The sequence below is a fragment of the Lissotriton helveticus genome, chromosome 9 (assembly GCF_964261635.1).
Source record: "Lissotriton helveticus chromosome 9, aLisHel1.1, whole genome shotgun sequence".
NCBI lineage: Eukaryota > Metazoa > Chordata > Amphibia > Caudata > Salamandridae > Lissotriton > Lissotriton helveticus.
This window is the reverse complement of record NC_136070.1, coordinates 129,415,853-129,435,048: the sequence shown is the minus strand read 5'-3', so window position 1 is coordinate 129,435,048 and position 19,196 is coordinate 129,415,853. Positions and strand designations below refer to the sequence as shown.

The 19,196-nt window shown below is 40.5% G+C and overlaps 1 protein-coding gene across 1 annotated transcript in view; it reads left to right on the top strand.

Annotated features, from left to right (window-relative positions):
• The window catches only part of NDUFAF1 (NADH:ubiquinone oxidoreductase complex assembly factor 1), a 75,932-nt gene extending 57,513 nt beyond the window's left edge, over positions 1-18,419 (top strand). Inside the window, exons 3-5 of the mRNA XM_078659619.1 lie at positions 2,459-2,644; positions 10,780-10,854; positions 18,209-18,419. Of these exons, the coding sequence (XP_078515745.1) occupies positions 2,459-2,644; positions 10,780-10,854; positions 18,209-18,352 (405 nt within the window). The 3' untranslated portion in view covers positions 18,353-18,419. The remainder of the gene's footprint in view (positions 1-2,458; positions 2,645-10,779; positions 10,855-18,208) is intronic.
• The last annotated feature ends 777 nt before the right edge of the window (positions 18,420-19,196 follow it).

The following is a 19,196-nucleotide window of genomic DNA, read 5'->3' as shown; positions in this document are numbered from 1 at the left end:
TTCCCCGTCTTTCCTCTTCTGATTATGGATCCTCAGGGATGCCAACACAATCTGATTCTTCAAGGGCCCCTTCAAATAATGGTGTGGAAGATTGTAGGTCAGCCTGGCATGTCTCTGACCTTTCAAAGAAGATAGTGTCCATTATCAACGACTCCTGGGCACCTTCCACTCAATCCGTTTATAAATATGCCTGGGGTAGCTGGTGAGTGGAACAAGCAAATGATCCTACATCGGCTCCTCTGGGAGAGGTTGTCATCTTTTTGGTTTCCCTCTTCACAGCAGGCAAAGCTTACAGAACTGAATTCTTAATGATCAGCATTTTCTGCTGGTCACATCCTAGTCAAAGCAGAGCCAGTAGGTAAACATTTCCAATTTTGCAGAGCTATGAAATCAGTTTGTCTAAAGATCACCCCATGACCAAAATATTCAGTTCTGTGGGATGTAAAGGTGGCATTAGACTTTCTCTTTTCTTGGCCAAGTTTCTTTCTCAAAAACAGTTGTCTGCCCAGCAGACCGTGCTGTTATGTTTGATTTTATTTAAAAGAGTTTCGGATGTCAGGGGTTTGGATAGTGATAACAAATCTTTTTCCCCTCAGGGAGTTACCTTCTATGTAACCATAAGTACCAAAACGGTATCCTCATATATATTTTATCCAGCGTTTCATGATTGCATAAACGTATCTGTGGCTGCATGTCTCCATTGTTCTGTATCCTAAATTTCTGCTTTTCGTCCCTCTTCAACATTTCAATTGCTAATTTCCTTCTAACCCCCCTGTCAAACCAGTATCTCCAGTTACTCTAACCAGATGGATGAGATGGATTATAGATGAAGCCGATATTGACCTATTTATGTTTGGTTCTCATTCCTTTAGAGGAACTATGGCATCAAGGCATTTGTTTCTGCGGGACTCCTTGAACATTTTAAAAACAGTAGATTGGTCCAATTAATCTAACTTAAAACATTTTATTATAAGCCTATTGCACATGTATCTTGTGATGTTATCTCCAAGCTTCAAACGTGTCATAATCAGGCCTCTGGTTTTGTAATAGAAATTACATCTAGCCCACTAAAGTGACGGGAGGTTTGTATTCTATTGAAGACACAGAGACGAAAATTATCCCTGCTGTCCTCTCCCATTTTACAATCTCTAATTTCTGTTTCAGTTTAATCGAAATGGATGATTTCTTTACATGGAGAGATGGGTTGAACCTTCATGGGGATGATCAGGGGCGTAACAAAGGCCCCCACAGCCCACGCGGTGCGGGGGTCCCCTAGCTCCAAGGGGCCCCCTCAGCACTGAACTCTGGCCGGTCCTGATTGAGCCCGGAGGGGGCCCTCCTAAGTACTGTGCAGGGAGGCCCCCTCACTTTTCGTTACGCCAGTGAGGATGATCATCATCTTCAGGATTGCCCTGTTGGATGCCATTGTTTAAATGTTTTATGCATTATTCTTATTTTATCATACGTTCAGGTTGAAGTATATTTTTCTGACTGAGCAAAGAAGAGGACGGTTTCTGCTCTGCAGATACTATTATACACTGCACTGCACTGGACTGTAATTGGTGCACTCACTATGACAACATAGGCACACTAGACTGCTGACCTCTGTTTATCTGTTAAGAGAGGAGTTGGCCTAACGACTAGGGCGGTTGACCTCGAGTCTGGGTAACCGGGTTAAAGTCTCTGCAATGACGCTGTGATTCTGGGCAAATCAGTTAATATCCCTGTGCCTAACAAAAATGAAGGTGTCCTCATATAATTCAACTGTCGCTATGTGAAGCGCTCGGATACCTGATTTGGGTCAAGTTCGCGCTATATAAAACTCCCTAATTTGTTTTTTTAAAGTTGGCCTTTATTCTCATCCATGTTATATGTATTTATTTATTTGCTGCTAGAGAAATACAGTAAAGATGATTCTGTCATAATCTTGCCCGTGTCTTTACTAGAATCCAAACCTCCTGTCACTAGGGGGAGATTCCCATCCTAGGATAAACCATGTTAACAGGGTTTAGCACGCTGATTTTACAACCGCAACATGAATTAACATTCATATGGGTGACTAAAAGGTGTCCATTGAAATCATTTTGTCAAAGTTCAGAGGTTAATTGGCATGCGAAGCAAATATTTGCCAGGCAAATGTATTTCCTACTTGAAAAGCATTTTACCAATTGAATCAGTTTGAAATTGTGTTATCTGCCTACCTTTACAGCTCCACTCCAACTCAGTCCAGGCCCCTGGGTCTCATACTCTTTCAAATTCGAGTTAAATAAAGTAGGGTTTTTTATACTGCTGTGGTGTCTCGTTATTTCGTTTTTTTAGGAATATTTTCTCAAATTGTCAAGTTTAGTGGTTATGCAAAATTTGTATGCTCAATTGAGTACTAAGAGTAATTTTTCTAAAGAAAATAAATGATCTTGCGAAAGACTCTAACAGAAATGAATATTTTATTTCCTGCTAGGGGGCTTTTGATCGTAAGAAGCACCACGATTGGTCTAACTTCAACACTCTCGTGCTGCGTGTACGTGGGGATGGCCGGCCATGGATGATCAACCTTGCAACAGAGATGTATTTCTCACATCAGAAGAGTGATCTGTACAACTACTTTCTGTTCACCCGAGGGGGACCCTATTGGGAAGATGTCAGGGTACAGTAATTCTTGTGATACAGAAATCTAATGACCTTATAGTTCCATTTATTTCATTTGACTTGCCTTCTATAATGCCAACAGATCCTGCTTATGTGTTTACAAAACAATACAAGCTAAGTTATTGGTATGAAAAGTGAGACAAATGTTTCCAAGGTAAATCAAGGTATGCAGAAAATATCTTGGTCTCGAGGTGTGGCGGCCCACCTGTAATGCTTTTAGGTAGAGTCTGATTAGAAGTGTTTGCTGTCACTCTGAGGGCAATAGCGGTGAGGCACCATCTTCTGCAGCAGTTTGCCACTGTTACAGACTTCAAGAGTGACAACAAAAGTCAAGTTGAACTGTCTGGTTATTGACCAAGAAGCCACCAACTCTTACTCATTTCATGAGTGTTTGAACAGGCGGACATAATGGGGTACTAGTAGAGAGCTGGTAGTTGAAATCTCATCCTCTTCTCAATCAATCAGATTTGTAGAGTTTTTCTTGTCACCTGTGAGTAGCTAAGCGCTGGCAGAGTGTCCAATTGAGTAGCCAGGTCTTCAGGGTCTTTTGGAAATCTGAAAGAGCTGTAGAGGTCTGTAGATGAAAGGGTTGCTCGTTCCAGGCCTCCGTTGCTAGGTAGGAGAAGGAGCAACATTTTCATCTGCCATGTCTGTGGGGGTTGGGAGGGTGAGGGTTAGAGAAAGAGAAGCTGAGCGAAGGTTTGGTGGTCTGATGGAAGTACACGCTGTGGTTCAAGAAGGCGGGTCTGCAGTTGTGTAGGGCCTTGTATGTGTGGGTCAGGCACTTGAACTGGTATCTTTTCTTTCAAGGAGCCAATGGCTCTCTGAGGAGGGGGTGATGTGCGTTTGTCTCGGAGGGATCCAGGACGAGTCTGGTTGCGGCATTCTGTATGGCCTGTAGTTGTCTGAGGAAGTGAGCTGAGGTCCCTGCGTAGAGAGCGCAGCCGTAGTCCAGACGGCTGGAGATGAGGGCTTGGGTGACGTACGTCTTGAACTTTGGGTTAGCCATTTGAATATCTTTCGAAGCATGCAGATGATTAGGCAGGAGGAGGAGACAGAGTTGACCTGACTTGTCATTGTTACCTTGATGTCCTGAATAATTCCTAGGTTCGTAGTATGATCAGTGGGGATAGGAGTAGGGCCAAGTTCTGAGGGCCACCAGGATGCGTCCAATGGGGAGCTTTTGTTTCTGACAAACAATACCTCCGTCTTGTCCGTATTGGGCTTCAGGCAGTTGTCCTTCATCCAGTTGGCGACATCTGTCATGCAGTTATGTAAGTTGGTCTTTGTATTGGTGCTGACTTTGAAGAGGGAGAGGATGTGTGTCGTCAGCATAGGATATGGCGTTGAGTCCATAGGTTTTGGCGATGTTGGCCAGAGGTGTCATATAAGCAGGGCCACAGGATTTATATGGCAGAAGAGGGCCAGATTATGCGGCACGATTGAGTAAATTATGCTGAAAGAAAAGGCAAATTATGAGGCATAATACGGCACATTTTGTAATGGTATTAATTCGTCATTCTTAATCTTAGTAACACTGTCTGGGCAATGGTTGCACCTCATTAGTACTAGTTTAACATCCAAATATAGCAATAGACAACAGAAAGGTGACCAGTCCCACTTTGTAAAGGGCCTTCCACTGCGCAGCAACACATTTCGCTGCATTTTTACTAACTTTTAAACCTTTTGAGCTATATATATATATATTTTTTAATCTGCAGATCATGTGGCAGATGATGGATTATGTAGCAAATGCAACAAATCTATAATTAGGCTAAATTCGCTACAGCCGCAGACTCGCATAATTCCTCTGGCCCTGCATATAAGTGTTGAAGAGGGTGAGGCTGAGCGAGGATTCTTTGGGTACTCCACAGCTAATTTCCTTGGATTCGGAGGTGAAAGGGGGAAGACAAACTTTTTGCGGTCTTCCGGTAAGGAAAGACACGGTCCATCTGAGAGCGGCTCCTCGGTTGCCTAGGCTGTGCAGCCTTGTGATGAGTGTGTGGTGGGAGAACATATTGAAGGCTGCCGAGAGGTCGAGGAGGATCAGAGCTACAGTCTCTCCACGGTTGAGTAGGGCTCGGATGTTGTCGGTGGCGGCACTGAGGGCTACGGCGGGTGATTTTGCATCATTTGGGTATTGCAGTGACCATGTCTGGCACGGAAGCGGGATTGAGCCAGGTCTCAGTGAGGAAGAAGACATCGGTTGTGAGGGTGGAGATGGGGGTCCCAAATCTTGGTGGTGTGTTTATATAGTGAACTTGTGTTGAGAAGGGCATATGTGAGTTGATGTTTTTGTTTAGGTGGTGTCAGTGGTGTGTTCGGGGCAGGTGAAGTGGCAGTAAGTGCCGGTGAAAGGTCCTACTGTGGGTCGGTGCGGTGGCAGTGTTTGTTGCGCCATCTACGGCGCAGAGATCGATGATGGTGTATATGCGAGGGGCAGGAGGGGCAGGGGTCATGGTGCTGGGCACGGTCCAGGCGCAGCTGAGCTTGCCTATGGCATGCCTTTCTAGTGCTAAAGGTGTGCCCGCTGCATTCCCGATCTATGGCCTGCATTAAATCCCAGGCAGCGGCGGTGTCACTGGATCAGGCTGGAACAAGCAGGAACTGGAGGCAAGTGGCAGACTAGGTACCTACTAGTGCGGTCGTGCTGTGGCCTACATTGAATAGGTCCTGGGGTGGGCGGGGCTTCTGTTGGTGGGAAGAACCATGAGCGGGAAAACCCAGACCGTGGCGGTGTCACAGGATCAGGCTGGAACATGCAGGAACTGGAGGACATAGGCAGGTGGGCAGACTAGGTGCCTGGCTGCCAAGTGCAGAGCATCATAACACCTGGCACCTAAGGCATCTGGTCACTGACAGGTTCCATGTCACACTCTGTATGACATTGTGCTGTTGCTCAACCTGGCTATTGACACTCTGTGTGTGTTCGAGCACAGGGCCAGCCGTTTAGGAGTTGAGAGGTGCAATGCAAGTTCTAAAGTAGGAAATAGATTTAGTAGCTGCAGACGTGGAGGTAACTGATCAATATAGGGCGCAGCATTCATATGTCTATGTTTGTGTTTTTGCATGCATTCCTGCATGTGCATCTTTGTGTATGCTTGTGATTCGAGACAGATTGTGAGTGTTTGGTTGTATGCCACAAGCTCAAGAGTCACAATATTGGAAGTCACTTCATCACAGGACTCAGTAGATCCCTGGGGTCAATCACCAAATCGTCTTTACAAAAACAAAATTGTGGTACAATTAGTATTTATTCGTTTCGCACGCTTTCCCACATCTCACAATCTACTTGATCCATTTCAATTTAATGTCTTCACAATGCTGTGTAAATGGCTATTTGGTGCATTAACAATTTCATACACTCTCTCTATCACAACCACCTCTCGTCATTCAGTTATGTTGGTCACTACACCTTTCTATATACTGTAATCAGTGTTGGTATTACTCAAATGGTTTACATCCTATCTCTCTGACTGAAAATGTTGTCTCCTGCTCCTGACTGTCCTCTTCTACTCCTCGCCAGTATACGTCTCAGAAGGCTCGCTTTTCATATCCTCACATGGCAGCAACAGCTCCTTTCTTTCCCCACATTACTGATTTCAAGGAAAAACTCTCATTATGCCTCACGGCCATATGCCACCCGATGGCCGTTCACCCATGTTTTCCTGCCAACTCCTGCATATGTTGGTCCTTTCCGGTTCACTCGCCCACACTCATCACCCTGACCCTAAATTCCTCTACCAGAAGTGGCACACACTTAGATTCTAAAATGAACATCTTGAAGTTAATAACCACTATAGCCTCTGCCCCAGGATTTCATGTTCTTAACATAAGTCCATTGTTTCAAGCTCTTCTTTCCACACTGTCAAGACACTTATTTTGTCATTGGTCCTCAGCAAGCTGGATTGTTGTAAATGCCTGCTGGTTAGACCGCCTCTCTATTTTTTTACATCACTTAACAAAAGACCATCTACAATGTTCCATTCACACCACCACATCACATTACAGCAATCAGCAAAATATAGAGCTGTTTACAAATCTATAAAGTCTGATTCCCAAAACAATTTGAACACTTACAACTGTAAACCTATTCCTATGTACTGGTGCAAATGTAAAACTTTTGGGAATTCAAAAATCTTTATTGTTGTAGATATCAAATCCTGTTAATTTCGCAGCTTCCCCAGTGCAAAATTATTTGTAGGCAGGGGTGTGGAATTTAATAAAATATCCACTTGTCCATGAGGCAGGTTGCTTCATAAATCTACTTGTCCTGTAACAAAATCCACTTGTCCCTTTTATGCAATGTAATGCGGCGACAAATTTTGGCAGCAATCTCATGATATAAGAGCTCTGAAATAAGTAGGGTTTGAATACTAGCAATTCTCTTATGTTACCATGTTTCTGCAGATCTACATACTGGGGCTGAAGGTAATATTAAGCAACATTTCCAGGGTTACAATGCCCTTTTGAGTCTGTGCAAACCTACTAACTTGCATGTTTTAAGGGTTTTCACCAACTCTTCTTTAAACTTAGAGTACCATACTGAGAGAGGATGGAAATGTACTCCTGGCAATGGCAGATGTAAAACTTCTTCCAGGGTTGGGGAAAAAAGTGGTTGGAGGGACAGCAAACTTGCAAACACTCAAATGTTCGCATGAGCAAATCTATACCTGCATATTTGCTCATGCTAAAATGCAGTTTACAAATATTTTCTAGGAGTACTATTTCTTGGCCTACTCCTGTAAAGTATAGTGAACTCACAAAAGCTGTATATCTGCACCTAATGCAAGAACATGAGTGCACTTTTGAGACTTTATTCAATAATTGGGCTCCTAATTAGGTCTGGCGTTAACCATGACCTTTTGTGTTTATTAAAATTCTGTCTCTCTCTCTCTCGGCTAACTTCACTGTGTGCGACAGCATTCTGTTCTTTCACAAGAATCATATTAACACACAGGTATTTTGTTCAGTTCCAGCAGCTACTGTAGCAATGTGTGCTTTTTGAGACCAAAGCAATTTTTGCTTTTGCCAATGTTTGTTATAATGGTGAGGGCCTGGCAGCTCCCACACCTATAAGGTTTTACAAAAACTACAGGCAATGCCTTTCCCTGATCCATAATGTGGTACTGTGAACTGGCAGCCAAAAGGTTTGTGCTGTAGGGGGTTGGGCCTACTTGTTCCAAGGACAAGATACACAAGAAAACTTGTTCCCCTTGACCCCAAACAATATGTCCCGGACATCGGGCTATAGGAATTTCACATCCCTGATGTAGGGTAAAACTGCACTGAGGGAAATGAAGACCATTTACCAATGCAGACTTCTTTTTTCTCTTCCTGTTGATAATTCCATATTCCACAGTCCACATGAAGTTCAGGGGTTCCATTCCCCTTCCTTCTCTAGCTGGGTAGTTGTTCCAGCCCTTTTCTGAGTAAATTTCCAAGCATTTCCAGGGAGGAACAGGTCAGGGTGAATGTGAATGGTGCAAGTGTACATGTTTGTAGGCATTCACAAATTTTCCAGGTAAGCTGATTTTGATCATTCTACTCCCAGAATCTTTCTTGGGGTATACTACAACATAATTGTATGAAAGCATAACATTAAATTAAGCAGCAGTAAAACTGTTTACACCTTCCAGGCATCTTCTATGGATATTCCTGATGGACCTATTGTAAGACTTCAAAGACGACCAGAATCACCTGTAGTGAGAACTATCATCACTTGCAACACTCCAGCTCACAGCCTGGATGCTCTTTTGATTGGGACCACCGCACTGCAGCTCTATTTCCAGTGACTTGCACTGAGTGTTGGGGCTGTGGTGCACTATAAAAAGGAGTACTGGTAGGTGTATTCAATAGGTCTATTGAAGCATACCAGGAACAGTGCAACCACACCTCCATCAATACAGGCACCAGCTCAAATCTCTCTAAGGCATAGATTCAATGTGCTGATGTAATAAAATTTTGGATCCCATACTGCAGTGGCAAGGCACAAGGCTGACCAGCACTAACGAAAAACCTAAACCATAACACATCTCCTGCCCCCAAAAAACAACAATAAGAAAAGAGAAAAAACACACAATGAAAATAAAAAATTGGAACTCAAAAGCATGCAAAATTATTCAGAAATAAAAACAGACTACCTAAAGGAAATATTAAATCATTGCTTACTGACAGAAGCATGAGTTGACATGCACGAAATATGCAGAGTTGGGTTTGCTCATGCACTCCCACATAGTCTTCCCACCATACTGGTCTCATGATACTCCTCACCCTTCACTACTGGAGGTGTGGCCAAGTTGAGATTAGCCGTTCTCATATGTCCCCCCATCGCTCACGTTAGCTGCTGTCCTAACCAGACTGGACATACACCACACATCTCCAGGTTCCACCAACACAACATTCTTCCTCACTTCCTTTATTTTGAAAGGCCCAACAAGCTTAGACCCTCCTTTCTTAACAAACCCTGGCTTCTCACCAAAACGTTGTCACCAACCCTCCACTTCATACCCTTCACACAGTTTCTCTCATCATAACTAGTCTTGCACTCGCCCTGATACCTTTCCCTCGTCTTGCAACAACTTAGTTTCCCCCCGTCTCCTGCTCATGGATGCTTCCCCTTCCTGCACACTCAACCATGGACACAAGACTTGATCTTCCTGTTATTCCTCTCGGTAAGACCATTTGCCTGGGGCGTAAAAAGGACTGTTCTGTGATGCTGAGTGGACAGTGCACACAATAAGTCTTACATTTCAGAAAAAGTAAACTGAACCCCATTATCTGTAATATTCACCCCAGGGGTACCCACACATGCAAACCTATCCTTAAGGAACTCCATCACCACACCAGCATTCACCACACTCTCACAAAGAGTCACCACCCTAGCATTCCTTGGATGACAAAAAGGACCAGTTTTGTCCAAACCACACTCTATCAGAGATTAGGAGAACTATGGATTACAACTTTCTGTTGTACAAATCCACTGAAAAAAATTATAAATAGCCCTCAGCTCTGTCACCTACGGTCCTTCCTCAAGGAAGTTATACAGGTTAGGCACACCGCCTGCCATTTAAGTCAAATAAAATGACATTTAGCCAAAATGAAATAAACCCTTACATGTATGCCTTGTTTGACAAGTCATGTCGCTTGCTGTCAAGAAAGGGCCCAGTAGCTGTGACCAGAATCATCCTCATTCTTGGCCTACATGATGCATAACTGTGCCGACTGACAATAAATCCGATATCTCTCACGCATCTGGACATCACTTAATTTTTACTGGTGTTTGCAGGGGGTGAGTGCTAGCACTCGTTTTTGGGGGTTTGGGTTTATTTGTCATCATTAGGCTTTGACCAATAGCAAGAGAAAAGAAGATTACGATTGGAAGCTGCAACTAAGGCGAGAAAACAGGGAGAAAAAGACCCTGCATGAGTGAAATAAAGACACAGCTAGGGTAGGGTGCTAGAAGAATGCATTATGTATAATTAGGCCTGACATCCTTTGTGTATGTTATTTTTGCATTACCAGCAACAAGTGCCTAAAAAAACTCTGCACTTAAAAAAAAACAATTTTAGCACTGTATGTGAGCAAAACAATAAGGAAAATTGAACCATTGAAATGGTAGCAATACTGTGTAACTTGTGAGCCCCAATACATCATCCAATAGTGAGTACAATGTATTCCTTGAAAAACACTTGTACCGGGAGTCTATAACCTGCTGCCTTCCTTTGGATAAACCAAACCACCAACCCCATCTTGAACTGTGCTTTAAGTACAAGCGGAGTGAGAAGGATTGCCATTTGTGGGGAGGCAGCGGACACTGAATGGGAGGAGCCTGTGGTTCTTAAGGACCCGTCGCCTAAACATTATCTCTTGATGTGCAAATTATCCTTTGATGCTTCATCTTTATGACCCATCCAGTACCATTCAGAGTTTAATTGTGAATATCGTTTGCTCTTTCTTCACTTATCTACATTTGCGCAGATAGCAACCTGCCCTGCTAGCTAATTGTGCCATGTGGTCTGAAATCTGATCCTTCAAGTCCACATATTTTGAAGTTTGTTGTCTAAACTTCCCTCTGATGTTTGCATTCCTCCTGCTAATGAAAAATAATTTGAATATGCTTTTTCTTTTCAGATTCCATTCTCCAAGTTTTTTTTGTCCAGCAAGGGAAGAATCCAGGATGGTCAGCATCCAGTCTGGCTAGATAAGGTGTGCTATTGAGAAATTACTATTAAACCTTACTAAGCCTTAGAATTGGACCCACTCAAACCTTTAGTGTTCTTTAAGAATCACATTTAGCATCCATGAAGATCTTTTGTCATACAAACATCTCCCTATGAGATCATGCTACAGAAAAAAAAGTAATATGAAATTTACTAAGGTCATGATGCATAGCATCCCTGAATAATCAATAGCATTGTGAAACGCATATTGGCTTGTCTTTTATCACGCACAGGATTATGACTTTTAAATTGTGACTAATACATACAAAATGGAGATGGTTTACAGTTCTATGATGAAGGCGAGGTAGAGAATGGAGGTAATGAGAATGCCGGCAATAATCCAACTGCTGGTGCGCATCTTCAACATCTGTGTCTTGGTATGGTAATACTTTATTTCGAGTTGATATGAGCTTGCTCCCCTTTTATCCCGGTGATTGTCAGAACTGAAGAAAGTCTGTATATTTGTTGTTCTAAAAAGTGGGTAATGGGTCAGAAATTTTAGGAACCACTGCTTTAAGGTAGTAGTAGAGATTAAAGGCACAACAGGAGAGAACTGTTCAGCCCCACATGGTTGTTTTTTTCCGATAGCAAGGAATTTGGTTAATGATCTATATTAAATTAAGAAAATATCCATTTAACCAAAGCAATGAGCATGAAGCTATGACATAAACAACTGTAAATTGAAAAGGGGATACTTTATCTCCTATAATATAACCAAAGGGAAAATGGAAAAGAAGTGAGGAAAAAAAGTAGAGGGAAAATGAAAGGAGTAAAAAGAATTGGAAATACTATTGCAGATGTACTGATTATGCATAGCTAATAAGGGTAAATATTCAACTGCAGAAACAAAACGTGGTCTAAGAGGTAAAATAATAAACTATAAAAATGTGCAGACGACGAGTTTGAGACCAACACCTTCAACTGACCTGTAAGTAACATTACGACATGTATTACATAAACCCATAATGAACCAGGGACGACATAAGTTCAGTTTTTAGTTTTGCCTAAAGTTGGACCTACTGGCTTTGCCAATGCTTGTCTCAGTTGGATCCCTATTATCCAACTTATTTATATCTATTTTATGAATGAAACAAATACAGTTCCACCAGGCAGCAAAATAATTTTTTCTATTATCTTTCCTCCAGGTACAAACAATTTGTTAAATAGAAATTACGATAAGTAGGTCAACAATTTTCTCTCTAACTGGAAGGCTTTTTCATTCTTTTATAATGCCCCGCAGAGCATTCCTACAACGAAATGGAACATTAGTATTGCCAATGTAATTCCTTTTGTTCTAGAACTGCCACAAGAAGAGAATTACATCTTTAAACTTAGAGTAGGTAAAAGAATGCACCAACATTATTTTTCTATAGCACCAACGTAACATATCCTAAGAAAGTTTCCTCTGGAAATTTTCAGTTTCCACAATAAGGAAGGCATAATGAATACTCTCTTCTGGAAAAATGCTAAGTTTATGTTCTACTAGCAGATAATGATCATGAAGCCTATTGAGGTTTTGTTTTTCTTCAAATATAAATCCAAATATCAGTTAACCAGACAATGTTCAAACCCCTGTCAATCACATTCACATTTGCACTTACCTCCGTATGTGAAGATATTTATGAGATTGCTCTGTCTCATTTTGTCCATAAACAGATTTGGTAACAACATAAAAAGCAATATGAACAAGGGATATCATGGCAATTACCAATTGGGTACCATTTGTAAGCAAGACAGCTTTCAGGTTAGAGTAAAGTAGTGATGTCATATTTAAACATTTGAACTAAATCTGTACTAAACATTGTAGGTCTGAAATATAACCTTGCAACCTAAATCATCAAATTCTTTTTCAGCATATAGAGTAATTGCAGGAAAAGGAGATTTACAATTAGGCAGTCTACCTTTGATTAAAACCCAGCCTATTCAAAATGAGTTTAGGTATAATTGATTTGACCATTATTCCACAAGTGTAATGCTTATAATCACTGTTCATAAGAGACACAGGCCTACGTATTTTATATTGTGTAGTATATTTATCAGACTTGGGGATCAGGCATATAATCTCTTCTGAAAAAGATCCAGAAGAGCTTTTTAAAGAAATAACATTTGTAAATAATTCCAATAAATAAGGCAATAGAATGTGTGAAAAGGAATAATTAAAATCAGTTGGAAATTCATTTGCACCTCAAGCTTTATGTTCCTTTATAAAGACCTGAAGCTTTAAGTCTGTCATCCAAAGTAATCCTATCTTGGTAAGAGAGATCACTTTCGGAATAGTGCAGATTGAAGCTAAATGCTGCATTATCATGAAGGTTGGACTATTTTGCAAATACAGATTTTGTTTTATGAGCAATACATAATGGATTCAACAGTGAACCTTTCTGGATCTACCATCTTGTCAGTTATGGAAGAAATAAATGAGTTATCCTTGTTTTATTTTTGTATGTGTGCCTGTGGTATTTCTATTGTGCAAACCTAGCCAAAAGGCAGTGGAGTGCTGTACATGGTCAAAAGCAAGCATAAAGTCAGCGACTGATAGGAGCGGTGGCTAGTTATTTCATTTTTATGGCATTATGATGTTGTGTTCTTGAAAGAAATATGTCTTCAGCTCTTTCCTTGAGAAGAGTTGGGGCAATCCTTATGGCTAATGTTTCCACATACAGGGCGCTGAGATGGAAAAGGGCTACTGCCTTTATTTATTTATTTATGTGTTTATTTTGCTTCTTAGTCTGCAGTCTGAAGGTGTTACTGGCTGCAGCAGTTGTACAGAGAACCACTAGAGATGATGTATTTGTCTGCAGGATAAGCAAGGGTGCTAGCCGTAATGGCTTTGTAAATGATGCAGCTGGGTTGGAATATGTGCTACGTAGCAAGGGGGCAGTGTGTTCCTAGGGTGTGGGGTTGGTGCCCAGAGTGAATCCAAGTGACAAGATTTTTAGTGAAAATTGGAGTTTAAGGTTCATGTCATTGAGCCAGATATGCATGGTTTCTTTTTTATTGTTCTTGCCAAATATCACAAATTCTGTCTTGGTTGTTTGGTTGAGGTAGACACTGAACATCCGGATTTGGAATATATACAGACTGTGTATGAGGTGTTGGATATCTGAAACTGAGGTGACTTTCTGGTAGGATTGTGTATCATCAACATGTTGGTGAATGTTGATGCTATTTTTACAGCGTGGAAATTGGGGGGACTCCAAAGGTGATATGAATATTTGGGTACCTGGAAATGCACACATTTTAACACATTTGTGTTGATTGTAAAAGCAGGAGGAATCAAGTAATTGGGCAACAATAGACCTTATTCGGACTGTATGAAATTTGGCTTTCATTTATTTTGAAAATAGTACAGGAAGCCCTTTCAGATGTTATATAATAAAACCAAATTTAGCTTTAATTAAACTTGCTGGAAATCTTGCGATTTGGATGTAAAATATTTGTCTTAAAAAATGTTTACTTTTTCTGAAGGATTTCCTTGGATTTGTTTCCAGAGGCCTTCTGTTTCTTTAAAGAAAAATGAATTCAAAAGACCTTAAATGACGCTTTTAAAGCATCACAATCATTATGAATGGATGTGTCTACTTTGAACTCTGTCCCAACTCTTGGGGTAGTTTGGCAAATATACATTACATCTTCATCAGTTATCTCCTACTTTATTTACAGGGGAGAATGACTGAATTAGACCAAATATAAGTATGATTCAATATCAATATAGGTCTTATTTCTGTGTGTATGAGATTATTAGCGCAGGCCTTTTTAAAAAAAATACTTTCAACCCTAGGCAATGTGGAATAAACTGAAGAAAAAAGGAAAATTCTCCCTTAACAGTATTATGCATTCTTCACGAAACAACCAATTCCTATGCCTGATCATTCTCATCACAGTTTTCTGCATATTAAGGATATACTTGCATTAGGTAGTCCTATCTACAAATATAAACAATAAAATATTTGTTTAGAATCTCCTCAAATTATAACATCATTGAAGAATTATATTAATGTAGCATTAAACCAAATTATTATTTGGGAAATACATATTCAGAATTCTCCATGAAATGTCACTAAGTAGTAAATAAAAAAAATAGCATCTACCCTAAGGGGTTTGCTAGATAAAATAGAACACCAGTTGTTTTTTTGTTTGTTTTATGCCAGTGAAATAACTATTCCCCACCCAATACCTGTTTAGTTTGTCAACCTCCATATCTGTTAAGTGAGTTTTCTACAGTGGAACAATCTGAGTGTGAAAATGACCTAAATCTGCTAGGACTGCATTTTTAATAGGGTTACTAAGATTCTTAACATTCCATGGAGCAATTTGAGCCATGCAACAAATTAATAAAAGATGTAAAATAGGTTGAAGGCAAAGTAAAAAAAAAAAACTCAAACGAAATTAAAAACTTCTCTTTGAACGCAGTGACACCGAATAGTGAACCGAAGGAAGGAACTTTTCCAAATAAAACAAGAGGATGGTGAATGATGAACACCACAAAAAATTGCTTTAATGAGACTGCCTCCATTCAGGAAGTGAAAAGAGACTCAAAATGTGTGAACATGGAGACATATAATCCTAGAAGAAGGGAGAACAGTGACCAAATAAACACAAAGAAAACTGCTGAATATAAACAGGAATCATATAAACCTAATACAACCTGCAAAAAATAAACATACCAATCATTTCACGATTTCAGCTCCAATTGGTCCTTGTAAAAGATAGTGTTGCCTTTATGAGTGTCTTTAAATAAACAAGGATGCACAATCCCATATCTCACACCCAGTTATTTTAAGGCTGTTGGTAAATCTGAAAAATGTTGTCTCCTTTTTCCTGTTGATTTGGCTACAACTTGTATAAAGGAGACCTGGCTTCTATTAATGCTTCTGAGTTCGGATACATTTCGAGCATTTACTACTTTTCTGCCAAGTCTCTGGGCTTTTTGAGTATTGAAGTGAAGGTTTGAGAAATAAGATTTAAGAAAGGTAATCATGTTGTCACCATCTACATTTTCAGTGAGGTCATAAATGTGTAAACTATTCTGTTGATTCTATTTTCAAGATCTTCTGCATGCTTTTTGAGGGTTCTTACCTATATTTCTTTTTTAAAATATATTTTTATTGGTATTTTTCCCATTTACAGCATAAGACATATAACATGTAAATTTCGTCGCGTTTGCCCATGCAAGGCCCCCTGCCTATGAGTTTTAGCAGTTTTCTTTTTGTGTTTTTATTCGAGGTGCTCATAAGCCTGGGCGTCCCTGCCTTTCTGGCGTGCAAACACAAAACATAAATGTATTGGCGCTTGTTCTAGTATTACGAGGTGCAACACTTAACAAAAAACATATAGGTAGTGGCGTTTGATCTGGGGGTGACCATCAGCCTGGTAGGAGTGATCGGGTCTGATGTCTGTCTAGCACACCTGACTAGTCTACTACTCCGATGTGGACATGTATATATGGGAGCGTGAGGGTTTAGGTAGTGGGCAGGGGGAGGCGTCCTGCTCTCTTAGTTCTTTCGTGGGTGGACCTTTTGGTTACTACCGGCTCGTTCCTTTCATGGGGGTTCGTAACTCGGAAACCTTATGAACAACATCTTCTGCATCAATCGAAAATCTTTTTTCAAGCACTTATCCTCAGTTTCCATCAAACTTTTTATGGTCTCCAGAAAAAGGCTTTAACGTTCTAATCCTTTCAATAATAATATCAATAGTCTGGGTAGGATAAGGCTTAATAGGCAATGAAGGAGTCTTTCTCCCTCTCTTTGCAGACAACAAAGCAGTGGTATCTCTTTTTGAGGAACTAATATTTGAAGAGTGGGGCCCAGGTTTTTAAATGCCAGACACAGGAACATCGAATTGAATAGAGGCTGAATCTGACAGATCCATATCTCCTGAATGTTGAAGAGGCAGTCCACTGACAAAATGTTGTAACTGACTGTCGGACAAGCCAGGCCTATGAAAAGTGGTAAATCTCATTGTTCTAGCCAAGTACATTGTAATACTTTCGGGACTTATAGCCAGGATCTAATTCTATAGAAGGTCTGATGCCCCTAAGAGGGCCATACAAATGAAATTGACATCGATTAAACCTGAAGCAGCATAATTTTTTTATAAAGATGCCATTAGCAGAATTTCCAGGAAACTATGCAGCAGGTAACTAATTCCATCGCAAAAAGAGAAAGCACACATGTGCGGCTAACAAGGTCTCACAGACTGCAAAACTAAATGGCTGCCAGCATGAAGAATAAAAATGTGGAGATGTGAAATGTAGGAAATGAGGTCAAGAACTGCCTCTCAGGCACAATGAAAACGCTCTCAGACAGTGGCTGCACACTTCAAAAGAAAATGCCCGAAACCCAGCTCTGTCACTACACCATCTTGTATAACACGAAGCCACACCCTCTAAATAAGAAATTATATGCTTCCTTTCTTTTTAAAGTGGGCTAGTCTTAGGAAAAAAATCTCCATATAAATATGTATTCATCCTTTATTAAAGTCAAATTTTCCACGTGGAGGATCCGGGTCTAACATATCGTTTAGTAGAGGTTACTGGTAGCTAATGAGAATTTTCAAACCTAGCCTAAAAGGTACCTTGAAATCATTCATTCATGCCAATCAGAATTCCTTTTACATTTATATTAAATTTTGAAATCCCAATTTCAAGATAATCACCTAAAACCAGCAGATTCAGGACATTTCAGTATTTACTCAATATGTAGTTTATGTACTAAATAATGAACTGCACCAAAGTGATTAGCAAAGGACTCCCTTTGGTGTAAAATTCTAATTTTCTAGTTCCTTCTTCTTTGTGGACTATCATTGCATGTATTCACATTGCAGGTGTAACAAATTAGCAAACTCATCATGTTAGCAGAGCTAGGCAACTCAGATAGAATATAAAACAAACTCCCCATGACAGAGATGCACGGGCACCCTGGTGCATTTTTCCAGATACTACCTCTTCATTTATCTCCTAACCATGCAGAAAATATTAAGATTCTTGTTGAACTGTTAAACAGTCTCTCATCAGTGAGATACTGGCAAGAGATATTTTCTTATCACTGCAGATAATTTAGAACACAAATGTTTTCATTTTCTGTGGTTGTGTTAGGTACAAAATCGCATGTGGTGCTTGACAAGTACAATAAATGAGCAGTGAGTTGAGCAGAATACCCTAACCTACAAAAAACATATATGCACACACACACACACACACATTTGAGTAAACCTTGCTCGGATCGCAGATCGCTATGTGCCTCATTGTATTCTATATACAACTTTGATAAATACAAGGATTTTTTTTTTAAGATATCGTAACTTGTAACTTTATGGTGGTTTCTTTTATATCTCAGGTGAACACAGTTGGATTCACTCTCGGGGACCAGGTGAATGGTCCATTTCAGCTCGAAATCGACTACGTTGGATTGTGCAATGACCGGGCACATACAGAAGAATTTGCCTACGAGGTCTACAAGAGAAGCCCTAGTTCAAAATGATTGTTAAAGTACAGTTGTTCTTTGACACAAGGGACTTTTGAAATTAAATGGAGATTATTTTTCATCATTTGTGTTTGCTCTGATAATACATGACATGGAATAATTTACTTCATCATTGACTTTTCAAAACTTTTGGAAGCATAGAATCTCATAAATTAAGACCAGTTTGTTACATCCATCTTCCTTGCACATTCCTTACACAAGTTACCTTCTGACTTGACAGGCATTGTTTACCTAGCCCAACCTAAAAATGTATGACAAACATGGTGCCCATTACCAATAGGTCTGTGAAGGAGGCATTCACATTGACCACTACATGTTGTTTTCTTTTGTAGTGATCGGATATTTGTCGTCCTAACCTAAGGTACGATTGTTTTATTTTATTTTTCCTTAGTAGTTTAACCTTTTTTGTTAACGGTTCTATATTCTGTTCAGAGGTCTGCTTTAATGGCCTAGTTTTAAATAGGTTACAGTCATTACCGTCATGCTACGGAAAGCTCTTGTTTCCGTGCCTTGCTTAGTGTTCAAGTTCAAGTTCAGTAATTTGTATAGCGCACTACTCACCCAGAGGGTCTCAAGGCGCTTGAGGGAGGGGGGGTACTTTACTTATCGAATATCCAAGTTTTTAGTTGTTTTCTGAAGGAGAGGTGGTTCTGTGTAAGGCGGAGGTGGGTGGGGAGAGAGTTCCAGGTTTTGGCCGCTAAGTAGGAGAAGGATCTTCCCCCCATGGTGGATCTATGGAAGCGCGGAATTGCGGCGACGGCTTGATTGGACGATCGTAGTTGGCGGGTGGGGGTGTAAAAGGACAGGCGCGTGTTGAGGCATTCGGGTCCTAGATCGTACA